The following is an 11,858-nucleotide window of genomic DNA, read 5'->3' on the forward strand; positions in this document are numbered from 1 at the left end:
TGTGTACCTTATGTATATGTTTATGTATTAATATATGTACAGACATATAGTATCGGTGATACTATAACTTCAGGGGAAGATGATTGGGAAAAAAATGCCTAAAAAAAGTTTGGGGTGGGCGTCATAATGGGAAAGAAAAAAAAGAGTGAGAAACACTATTCTAGAGCAATAGGGAACAGGCTAGTGCTCCTCTGAATCTCAGCACACCTGGCACTTACTGCCCGCGCTCCTTGCTGCCTCCCTTAGGTCTTTCCATTTCTATGAATGGAACAGTACTGCCCTGTCCACCCTCCCAAATATGTGTGTATGTACATGACAAAATTGTTAAGTGTATACTTAGTATCTTAATGTAGGAAGATAAATCTTGTAGGAAACAAAGTGTATGCAGTTTGTCATACCCACTTAGAAATCCGAAATCATTTATCTGTGTTTTTGTTTGTCATGTTGCAGATTTTCTGGTCTGACTCTGGAGAGCTAGTCTGTATTGCCACTGAAGAGTCATTTTTTATCCTTAAATATCTGTCGGAAAAAGTTTTGGCTGCACAGGAAACACATGAGGGAGTTACTGAAGATGGCATTGAAGATGGCTTTGAAGTAATTGCATCAGCACAACTTTAGCTTTGTTTTTAAATGATTTATATTCTTATAGCAGAACTTCACTCATTGTAACATTTTACTATAAAATAGGTTTGGGGAAACTAATAAGCATTTAAGGAGTTACGGTAAAATGTGAAAATTAAAATCTTGGCTCAGAGATCAGGGTCTGAAAGTATTTGTTCAAAAGAAATTTGTGCTTTGATTTTAGGAAACCTTTAGACTAACTTTGATTATCTCTCAGTAAGGAAATTAGAAGGTGTTTTGGTCTTAAGATAGTTTAGCCAGAGTTATTTGAAATGAGCTCTCAAATGTAAAGATAAATCGTCCATTGTGGAGGTGTCTTGGAAGACATTTTGAAATACTTATTATGCCAGACTCACGTATGTTAGGAGTTTAGATCAACACATTCTTAGATTACAGCTTTGACGCAACAGTGAGATTTTACAGTACAGATACTCATCAGGAATCTGTTCTTAAATGAAGAAAGTAGAAATTCCAAGGAAAGATTTTCTTTCTTGAAATAGGATTCTTTCTTTGCATTTCTTATTTTACGTATCACCCCTAATTATATTCAGTTTTTTGTCATTGACAGGATTCCTGTTGCTGAATAAGATAATAATTGACTTTATTCTTTTCCTGCAGGTTCTTGGTGAGATTCAGGAAATCGTGAAAACCGGGCTGTGGGTAGGCGACTGCTTCATTTACACAAGTTCTGTGAACAGATTAAATTATTATGTCGGAGGAGAAATAGTCACCATTGCCCACTTGGACAGGTAGCTGAGTATCGTTTTGCTTTTGTCTTTAGCATCCTAAATTTAAAAGCATACTTTTTAAACATAAAACCAGTTGCTGGCTTTTAACAATGATAGGCCTGATTTTTCAGTGTTATCGTTTTAATAGATGGCAATTGCTAACCAAAATTGCATCAATCAAATGGAAAGATTTTGAGCAAGAGGCAGAGTGAGTGAGTGACTGCAAGAGAAAGAGTGTGTGTATGTACTGACTTGGGCTTAGTTCTAAATTAGTTTCCGTTTCTCTTACAGGACGATGTATCTCCTGGGCTATATTCCTAAAGACAACAGGCTTTATCTGGGGGATAAGGAACTCAACATCGTTAGCTACTCCCTGCTGGTTTCAGTGCTGGAATACCAGACAGCTGTCATGCGGAGAGACTTCAGCATGGCTGATAAGGTCCTTCCGACCATTCCCAAAGAGCAGAGGACCAGAGTTGCTCACTTCTTGGAAAAGCAGGTAAGGGGGTGGGGGTTGTTTGTTTGTTTTGTGTGTGTTTTTGAAAACCAGCAATTTGAAAGAATGTTAATACAAATTTGAAGAACTTTATTTCTTAACTGCCACTGATTTCCTTATGGCAATGGAATTTCTCTTGTAAATTTAAGTCACTTGTTACACTCCTCCTCCTCCTTTCTCATTGCCCTTCGCATCCTCTTTAAATGTTGGAGGTGATTACTAGTCTTCCCTTTTTGTAGACTGCTTTTCCGTTCTATCAATATTTTCATTTCTGTGCTGCATTTTTCTCTATCCTAGCTGGCTTCTCTCTCTGTCTCTGTCTCTCTCTCTTTGTAAAATATACATAAAATTTACCATTTCTGATAAGCCTTTTCCTTAATGTAGCACTTTTAGTATAAATTCAAAGTTATATGTGCACAAAGTACAACGTTTTGCAAGGCTTAGGAAAAAAACAGCCCTCCCTCTCTCATTTCTCCTCCCTAGCGGTAATCACTTGTAATTCTTTTAGCTGACTCTGTTGGCATTTATTTTCACATGTCTAACATGCTTATATTGCTGTTTCTCAGCTTTAGGCATTTCTTGGGACTTTCCACTCTATACAAGATGAGGAATTTATCTTTCACTCCACCTGCTTCTACCACATACATGCCACATTCCTGTTCCTTATCCTCCCAATATAGTTACATCATAATTTTGATTAAATTGGTATTCATTGTTTATATTGTTGTGGCTGTGTAAACACTGTTCATAGCTGAGCCATGTGATATATTATGGCAATAGCTTTCTCTTCTTGCAGTTGTTTGTTTTCCTTGGAGTTAATAATTGTTTCTTTTTTTAAAACTTTGCTTATTTTTCTATGTGCTTAGGGTTATTCTCCCTACTCTGATGGTTCTCCAGATTTCCTTGAAATCTCCTTTCAGTATGTTCGGTCTGCTTCAGGCTAAACTGGTTTCTGCCCTCATCATGCATATCCCCTCACCATCGTGTTGAGGCTTCCCTTTGGCTCTCTTGAGTTGGATCCGTTGTTTCCTATATTCCCTATCTTTCCTGGTTTACTCCCGCATTTTGCTGGAGTATGTCCTTCAGTAGTTTCCTGAGAAAAGGGTTATTTATTAATAGCAAGTAAATTTTTTTGTGACCTCGATTATCTGAAAGTGCCATTGTTCTACCTTAAAACATATTTGGCTATTTAACTGGATATAGAATTCTAGGTTGGAGATGATTTTCTCTCAGAATTTTGAAGATGAAACTCTTATTTTGCCTTCTGCCTTCTAGCTTCCAGTTGTTGAGGTCTAAAGCCATTTATATGCCTGATTCTTGGTACCTGATCTGTTTATTTCTCTTTGGAAGTTTTTTGGGTCTTGTCCCTATTGTTCTGTGATGTTATCATGATGGTGGGCCTTGGTGTAGGGGTCAATTATTGTTCATTCTGCTGGGTATTAGATGAGCTCTCTTAATTGGAAACTCATTCCTTTTTTTTTTTTTTTTCTGATACAGTGCCTGTGAAGTTGGCACTATTTTTATTTTTTATTTTTTTAACATCTTTATTGGAGAATAATTGCTTTACAATGGTGTGTTAGTTTCTGCTTTACAACAAAATGAATCAGTTATATATATACATATGTTCCCATATCTCTTTTCTCTTGCGTCTCCCTCCCTCCCACTCTCCCTATCCCACCCCTCCAGGCGGTCACAAAGCACCGAGCTGATCTCCCTGTGCTATGCGGCTGCTTCCCACTAGCTATCTACCTTACGTTTGGTAGTGTATATATATCCATGCCTCCCTCTCGCTTTGTCACAGCTTACCCTTCCCCCTCCCCATATCCTCAAGTCCATTCTCTAGTAGGTCTGTGTCTTTATTCCTGTCTTACCCCTAAGTTCTTCATGACATTTTTTTTCCTTAAATTCCATATATATGTGTTAGCATACGGTATTTGTCTCTCTCTTTCTGACTTACTTCACTCTGTATGACAGACTCAGGTCTATCCACCTCATTACAAATAGCTCAATTTCGTTTCTTTTTATGGCTGAGTAATATTCCATTGTATATATGTGCCACATCTTCTTTATCCATTCATCCGATGGTGGACACTTAGGTTGTTTCCATCTCCGGGCTATTGTAAATAGAGCTGCAATGAACATTTTGGTACATGACTCCTTTTGAATTATGGTTTTCTCAGGGTATATGCCCAGTAGTGGGATTGCTGGGTCATACGGTAGTTCTATTTGTAGTTTTTTAAGGAACCCTCATACTGTTCTCCACAGTAGCTGTATCAATTTACATTCCCACCAACAGTGCAAGAGGGTTCCCTTTTCTCCACACCCTCTCCAGCATTTATTGTTTATAGATTTTTTGATGATGGCCATTCTGACTGGTGTGAGATGATATCTCATTGTAGTTTTGGTTTGCATTTCTCTAATGATTAGTGATGTTGAGCATTCTTTCATGTGTTTGTTGGCAGTCTGTATATCTTCTTTGGAGAAATGTCTATTTAGGTCTTCTGCCCATTTTTGGATTGGGTTTTTTTGTTGTTGTTGTTATTAAGCTGCATGAGCTGCTTATAAATTTTGGAGAGTAATCCTTTGTCAGTTTCTTCATTTGCAAATATTTTCTCCCATTCTGAGGGTTGTCTTTTGGTCTTGTTTATGGTTTCCTTTGCTGTGCAAAAGCTTTAAAGTTTCATTAGGTCCCATTTGTCTATTTTTGTTTTTATTTCCATTTCTCTAGGAGGTGTGTCAAAAAGGATCTTGCTGTGATTTATGTCATAGAGTGTCCTGCCTATGTTTTCCTCTAAGAGTTTGATAGTTTCTGGCCTTACATTTAGGTCTTTAATCCATTTTGAGCTTATTTTTGTGTATGGTGTTAGGGAGTGACCTAATCTCATACTTTTCCATGTACCTGTCCAGTTTTCCCAGCACCACTTATTGAAGAGGCTGTCCTTTCTCCACTGTACATTCCTGCCTCCTTTATCAAAGATAAGGTGACCATATGTGCGTGGGTTTACCTCTGGGCTTTCTATCCTGTTTCATTGATCTATATTTCTGTTTTTGTGCCAGTACCATACTGTCTTGATTACTGTAGCTTTGTAGTATAGTTTGAAGTCAGGGAGCCTGATTCCTCCAGCTCCGTTTTTCGTTCTCAAGATTGCTTTGGCTGTTCGGGGTCTTTTGTGTTTCCATACAAATTATGAAATTTTTTGTTCTAGTTCTGTGAAAAATGCCAGTGGTAGTTTGATAGGGATTGCATTGAATCTGTAGATTGCTTTGGGTAGTAGAGTCATTTTCACAATGTTGATTCTTCCAATCCAAGAACATGGTATATCTCTCCATCTATTTGTATCATCTTTAATTTCTTTCATCAGTGTCTTATAATTTTCTGCATACAGGTCTTTTGTCTCCTTAGGTAGGTTTATTCCTAGATATTTTATTCTTTTTGTTGCAGTGGTAAATGGGAGTGTTTTCTTGATTTCACGTTCAGATTTTTCATCATTACTGTATAGGTCATTCCTTCATTTTTGAGAGATTTTCTTGAATCATTTCTCTGTTGATTTCCTTCCTTTGTTTTCTATATTCTCTCTGTGCAACTGTTACTCAGATGTTGGACCTCTTGCACTGGTTTTCTCATTTTGTTATTCTTGGACTTTTTAAATCTTGTTTATGGATCAGAGTTTGTCTTCATACCCTCTGTAAGGGTATGAATGATAGTTTTTGTTGTTGAGTTTTCTTTTCCCCTTATGTGGTATGCTTTCTTCAGATTGCTGTTATTGGTTCATTTTGATCTCTGTCTTTCCTTTTAAAGATTTTCCTCAGGTATCTGATGATCGTTGGGCACTCATTTAAGAGTGGAGGTCTAAGAAGCAGGTCAAAAGATCTGAGTTTATGGGTGAATTTATTGGCTGGACTAAAAATATGTGATGTGGCTGGGCCTTTTGATTGGGGAGCCTCAATCAGTATCAGTATCTTCATCTAATGAATTTAATGACTCTTCACTTATTCATTTAGTGAATTTAATGAGCACTTAATATTGTACCAGGCACTGTTCAGGCTGGCATATGGCCCTCGTTGACATTTTAGCATTTTTAAGTCTTACCCCTTTGACTCGTTAGTTTACAGAGAAGCTCCCCAGTCACCATCCTTGTGCGGGCTGAGCAGAGTATGACTTGGTGTCTCAGTATTTAGTATTTCAAATATTTAGTGTCAACATCTATTCTTATAATCTCCTGTTTTCCTTTTGCCACTCAGCACTCCTTCTGGGTGTGCAGGGATCCCTCAGACTGGAGACCCTCTAGTTTACTCTCTCCAAAGAACAAGATTCCTGTCTTCTGTGTGTGTTGAGAGGTCGGAGCAGGGAGAGGAGTGGGGACCTGGGGTATCTAACGGCTTCTTATATAGACTTTCAGGCAGTTTTGTTTATTTGCTGGTTTTAGCACTACCCTTCACAAGACACCTCTGGGGATTCTGAGGTGTGAATCAGGTGGTTTCTATGCTGTCTTCACTCCTGATTTAGGGATTAGTCCTCTCTCGTGTTTTAAGTTGAATGTTTATACTCCTCCACCAGCTTTCAAGCTTCCAAAATTGTTACTCATGTCTCTGCTGCCTTTATGTGTGTCCTTGGGAGTTTATGCTTTTAAAAAAGAACCCCCTAAGTGTCATTTCAGTGGGGATTTGCAGGAAAGCAAAAGTAAGTGTATATAGCCCACCTGATTTCATCTGCTTTGCCCTCACCTATGTCTGACTAGTTCTATAGATCTTCCATCCTCCACTCTTGGATTTTATATTGTCTATATCAGTGCTAGGGAAGAAAGGGAGTAATGCAGATTATTCAGAATGCCTTGTTACATTGTACTCCTGGGAGAATGGAGGGAGGGGCAGCTTGTATAGTCTGGGAAGTTATTTTAAACACAGTGATACAGCAATGCTGAATATCTACCCAGACAGAACTCAGACAGCTGTCCAGCTTCTCCCTCCTGACCACCCCCTAACAGAGCATTCACTCTCAGTCTGAGGAAGTCTCATATACCACATCCCTGGAGCTGAAGAACTTACCCATAGGGCAGACCCCATCAGCCCTGTTTGTCTTGGGGGAGAGGCTAATATAGTAATCACAGTAGCTGGTTTAAAAGCTTGTTGCTGATGACTGGAGCATGGGAAGGCAGTTTTAGACTTCTGTGCTCTGGAATACTTGCTCATGAGTAAACCGGACATGAGACCAACAGTAAAGGCATAGGTAATGACACCAGATCAATATCAGGACCTGAAAGCAAAATGTTTGCTAAATGACCTGCAGATGATAGAAAATTGGAAGGTTTTACATTCGGCTTCCTTTTCTCTGAAGCACTGGACTAGATCTCTAAGGCCCAGCTCGGAGATTACGGACAGCTAGGTTTACACCACTGTGTCTGTCTTTCTCTTTTTGAAGTGGCTCTTGTTCAGTCAACTTTCCAAAATCCTTTTCTTTTTGACATTCGTTTACTTTTACATTTCTAAATTTTACTGATTGTTGTTTTACTTGAGTTTATCAAGCATTGGTCAGCTCCCACTGCTTAGAAAACAGTAGATGTTGTGTGACTGAATTTTGTCTGCCCTGTTTTTTACCAGTTAATTTAACAACTCCTTAATTTTTCCGTCTTCTAATTGAAGAGCATTTTTTATTTGTTACTTTGTTTAAGTAATGGGGCTTCCAGTGTTAGCAGCCTGTTTAGTTTGAGAGAGCAATGGATTGTTTGCCATGTGTGTGCACTGTATATGTAGACTACACACACAGGTTTTTCTGTACATAAACACGTATTTTATCTGTTTAGGGCTTCAAGCAGCAAGCTCTTACAGTATCCACAGACCCTGAACATCGCTTCGAACTTGCTCTTCAGCTTGGAGAACTAAAAATTGCGTACCAATTAGCAGTGGAAGCAGAGGTATGTACTAATTTATGATTTTTTGTAACTGATGGAAGGGTCAGTAGGTACTTACATGTGTTTACTATAAGTTGTGTTTTAAAAGTTTTCTGAAATGCAAATTAGTGACTCATTTTGGTGAGGTTGTTGCCTTTCTTTGGTCTTCTTAAAAAATGAATTACGTTTATCTTTGCATAAATTAAATGGATTATATTGGAGATATATATTATTATATTCTTATTAATATATTCTTAGCATTCTAATTTAAGAAAAAGTGGGGTTTTTTTAATCTTACATGAGATCTGTTTTGGAAGAGAAGGAAAGCTAGAAGATAGTAGATAAAGGAGTCTGGAACTCTAAAAGGATGCAGACACAGCAGTAATTTGCCAATATCCCAAACTAGTGAGAAAGATATTGGTTTTAAAGAAGGGTTTTTACATTTTGAGACAGTTTGATGACATTTTTATGGATCGTTGTATATTTTGTGTACTGAGGGCTCCCAGTTGTGGTTTAAGTCTAGCATTTACTGGTAAATTCATTTCAGATGTACTAAATAAATTTTAGCTATGTTAAGATCATCCAAATGAGCAGTATTTTATTTGATTTCTGAGAAGCTACAAATGACAGAAATGTTTATTATTAAATATTTAAGGACATAAAAAGTTTTTTCTGCTTTCAAAAAATGGTATTAAATCGTTCCTTAAAATAATTACAGTCTAATTACCTTAAAACTCGTTAGTTTTAGTTTCACTGTGTAATTACAAAATAAAAATATAATGGGCTGATGATTATTCACATGCAGCATTAAATTTGTGTTTGAATTAATCTTATGTATGTGAATAATTTCAATTTCCTCATTATACATTTTGTCATTCCGTTCTTAATTTGATAGAACCTACTTAAGCACAGCTCAGTATATATAAAATATGTATTTTATAATTATAGAAAATATAAAATTGTTATTACAGTAATGTTCAGACTAACAGAATAACGTTGATGTTGGAAATTCAAATGTTTATTTAAAAGATATTTTAATGTGGAATCTCTTTTCTTACAGTCAGAACAGAAGTGGAAACAACTTGCTGAACTTGCCATTAGTAAATGCCAGTTTGGCCTAGCCCAGGAGTGCCTGCACCATGCACAGGATTATGGGGGTCTGTTGCTTTTGGCCACTGCCTCTGGAAATGCTACTATGGTGAACAAGCTAGCAGAGGGTGCGGAGAGAGACGGCAAGAATAATGTGGCATTCATGAGCTACTTTTTACAGGGCAAGTAAGTATTAACCCAAGGTCTAAAAGAGGTGGGCACAGTAATAAAGCACTGACTTCAGGGGTGGTCTTTGGAGAGGAGCATGAAGAAGGAACCCTGGAGAGAGCGCTGATGCCTGGCCAAGTGGTGCCGCTGACGGGAGCAGGCAGGAGGACAGTGCTGCTTTGGAAGAACTCAAAGGATGCTCTTCAGCAAAGGATGCTCTTACCACTAACATTAGGTCTGATGTTCGAGCAAAAGGAGCTGCTCAGGGAGGCTCAACTGGGAGAAATGGTAAACCCCTTTCTCAACAGCCCTGCCACTTACTGGCGAAGGTATTTTATTTAATGAAGGCAGGAGGCTGTTGGGCTGCTTGCTTCATTTGGTACCTGAACGGCAGGTGATTTTACCCAAGTTGAATAATTCTGATCTGCTTACAACAAAAATAAGGCGGATGAGGATGCCAGTTACTTTTAGATTTGATTTCAACTGTAAAGCATAAAAATGTCATGTATTAAAAAGTCTAGCAGTTAGTGCATATCAGATCATTAGTTGACCGTATGATGAAATAAAACACAAAAGTATTCATTAACTTTGCCCTACATACTTTTTAAACCTCGCACTTAATCATAGAAACTTTGAATGTGTTTTTTATAACATATGTATGTGTAAATTTATATACCTGTAAGAATAGGTCCACTATTTCTTATCAATAACTCAAAAACCCAAAAACATTCTGAGAATATTTTATTTGGTGGCAAAACTTGGCCTAAACGCTGAAGTGTTATTATTAGTTGCTTTTATGCCACTTGGTTTGTTTTTATTGCATTTAGTATTCATGTGTTATAGCAGAATACTGATGTGTGTGACTCAGATGCTGAGGGTATTATGGAACGTATGGTATATGTACTTCCTAAAATCCAAAAAATTCTGAGTTCTAAAGCATGTTATCCACTTTATCAAACTTACCCAAGAAAAAGTTAAAAAAAGAAAATGGACACCTGGATATTTTCCTACTGGGCACCACTGGATTGTCCAGCACAGTCCATGTTAGAGATGCTGCCCTCAAAACTGTATTTGTGAAACCGAGTTTCTGCTCTTCATATTCTGAAGCCCTTAAATGTGCTCATCTAAGCTTCCTTGTTTTAAAAAGCCCCTTTAGATTCTTCTTAGGGAAGTTAAGGAGATTGAAAAATCTCTCACACTCCTGGAGTCCGTCCGTTATGTAACACACTGGTGATGACAAGTTAGTGGCTCAGTGACAGAAAAGAGGTGTATGTGTGAGAGTTGGAGAGGGAGTGCTGACTTGCCAGCACTAAACCCACATTTCTTTAATGTGTTAAGTGCCATTATTATAGCGTTTATTCTTGGTAACAGTGCCTCTCCTTTTTAATCTTTAGGCTTGATGCTTGCCTGGAGCTCTTGATTAGAACTGGACGACTGCCAGAAGCTGCCTTCCTGGCACGGACTTACTTACCCAGTCAGGTTTCAAGGTACAGACTTTTCATTTTAGGAAGAAATGTTTCAGATAAAAACAGAGCCCCTAACAGTCTCCCAATGGTTCTATGATATCTGTAATAGGGTGGTGAAACTCTGGAGAGAAAACCTCTCAAAAGTCAATCAGAAAGCAGCAGAATCCCTTGCTGATCCAACAGAATATGAAAACCTTTTTCCTGGATTAAAAGAAGCCTTCGTTGTAGAAGAATGGGTGAAGGAAACACATGCTGACCTGTGGCCAGCCAAACAATACCCACTTGTCACGGTGAGTGCCTGGGGTGCCTCATCCCGTGTGAGTACGGGGTGGAAAGGCATTCACGACTTAAGGTTTTGAACTGCACCACATACATTATGGTTCGATTAGGAGCTAGTATCTGGGATTTAGGCCAAGTTTATAGATGACTTATGCTTTCAGAATATCTCATTTCATCATTGCTTTATTCTCTGATAGCCAAATGAAGAAAGAAATGTTATGGAAGAGGCAAAAGGCTTTCAGCCCTCAAGATCTGCATCTCAGCAGGTCAGTCAGACATGAGAAAGTCTGGCTGAGATTTGGTGATTTTAAGTACCATTTCCCACTTCCTAATCCTCGTCTGCCTTCCCTTCGGGAAAAATTTCAAATTCCTAAACAGATTCCTTTGTTTTTATGTGTGTTTCTACTTGGGTTTTCAGGAACTTGATGGGAAACCTGCTTCTCCTACTCCTGTTATTGTGGCCCCCCACACAGACAACAAAGAAGAAAAGGTACGGACATCATACCCAACTTCCTATTGGACCCCAGCCTCACCCTCCCTCCTCGCAAATGTCTGTAGGATGTGCAGGCCTCTGCGTTTTAAGTGATGTAATCAGTTTCAGAGCAGGGGTTCTGAAATGAGAAAATGCCCCGTTTTGACTGTTGTTTTAGTTCTCTTTGCTTCATGAATCACAGATAACTCTTCTTTAATAACTTTGCTTTAACACAGTACTATATAACTCACCCTCTTCCTTTTCTTTGCAGAGTTTACTTGAACTGGAAGTAGATTTGGATAATTTGGAATTAGAAGATATTGACACAACAGATATCAACCTGGATGAAGATATTTTGGATGACTGAATAATGTTTCCCATTTACTCAACTAAACAGATCATTATTATGGACAGGTATTGATCATCACCCTGACCACAGTGCTTTGGACTCTGAGAAACTCCTTAGATTTTTATATGCAGATGCTGTGGCCCACTGGGAGCACAATGCCCTCATCTTCGGAGGAGTTTATGTGCAGCATCTAAATCACAATGTTTCCTTGTTAACTAAGACTGCTGTGGGCTTTGATTTTTTTCATACTGTCATTAAGACCATATCTCATAAAATCTTTTGAATTAATGAAGATACTTCAA

General features: G+C 38.2%; 1 protein-coding gene across 1 annotated transcript in view; it reads left to right on the forward strand.

Annotated features, from left to right (window-relative positions):
• COPB2 (COPI coat complex subunit beta 2) overlaps positions 1–11,813 on the forward strand; it is a 30,882-nt gene extending 19,069 nt beyond the window's left edge. The window contains exons 13-22 of the mRNA XM_082840257.1: positions 451–594; positions 1,240–1,370; positions 1,641–1,848; positions 7,647–7,757; positions 8,794–9,008; positions 10,385–10,477; positions 10,566–10,746; positions 10,933–11,001; positions 11,154–11,225; positions 11,479–11,813. Coding sequence (XP_082696383.1) covers positions 451–594; positions 1,240–1,370; positions 1,641–1,848; positions 7,647–7,757; positions 8,794–9,008; positions 10,385–10,477; positions 10,566–10,746; positions 10,933–11,001; positions 11,154–11,225; positions 11,479–11,574 — 1,320 coding nt within the window. The 3' untranslated portion in view covers positions 11,575–11,813. The remainder of the gene's footprint in view (positions 1–450; positions 595–1,239; positions 1,371–1,640; positions 1,849–7,646; positions 7,758–8,793; positions 9,009–10,384; positions 10,478–10,565; positions 10,747–10,932; positions 11,002–11,153; positions 11,226–11,478) is intronic.
• The last annotated feature ends 45 nt before the right edge of the window (positions 11,814–11,858 follow it).

The sequence above is a fragment of the Leucopleurus acutus genome (assembly GCF_964270905.1).
Source record: "Leucopleurus acutus genome assembly, chromosome: 5".
NCBI classification, from domain to species: Eukaryota; Metazoa; Chordata; class Mammalia; order Artiodactyla; family Delphinidae; genus Leucopleurus; species Leucopleurus acutus.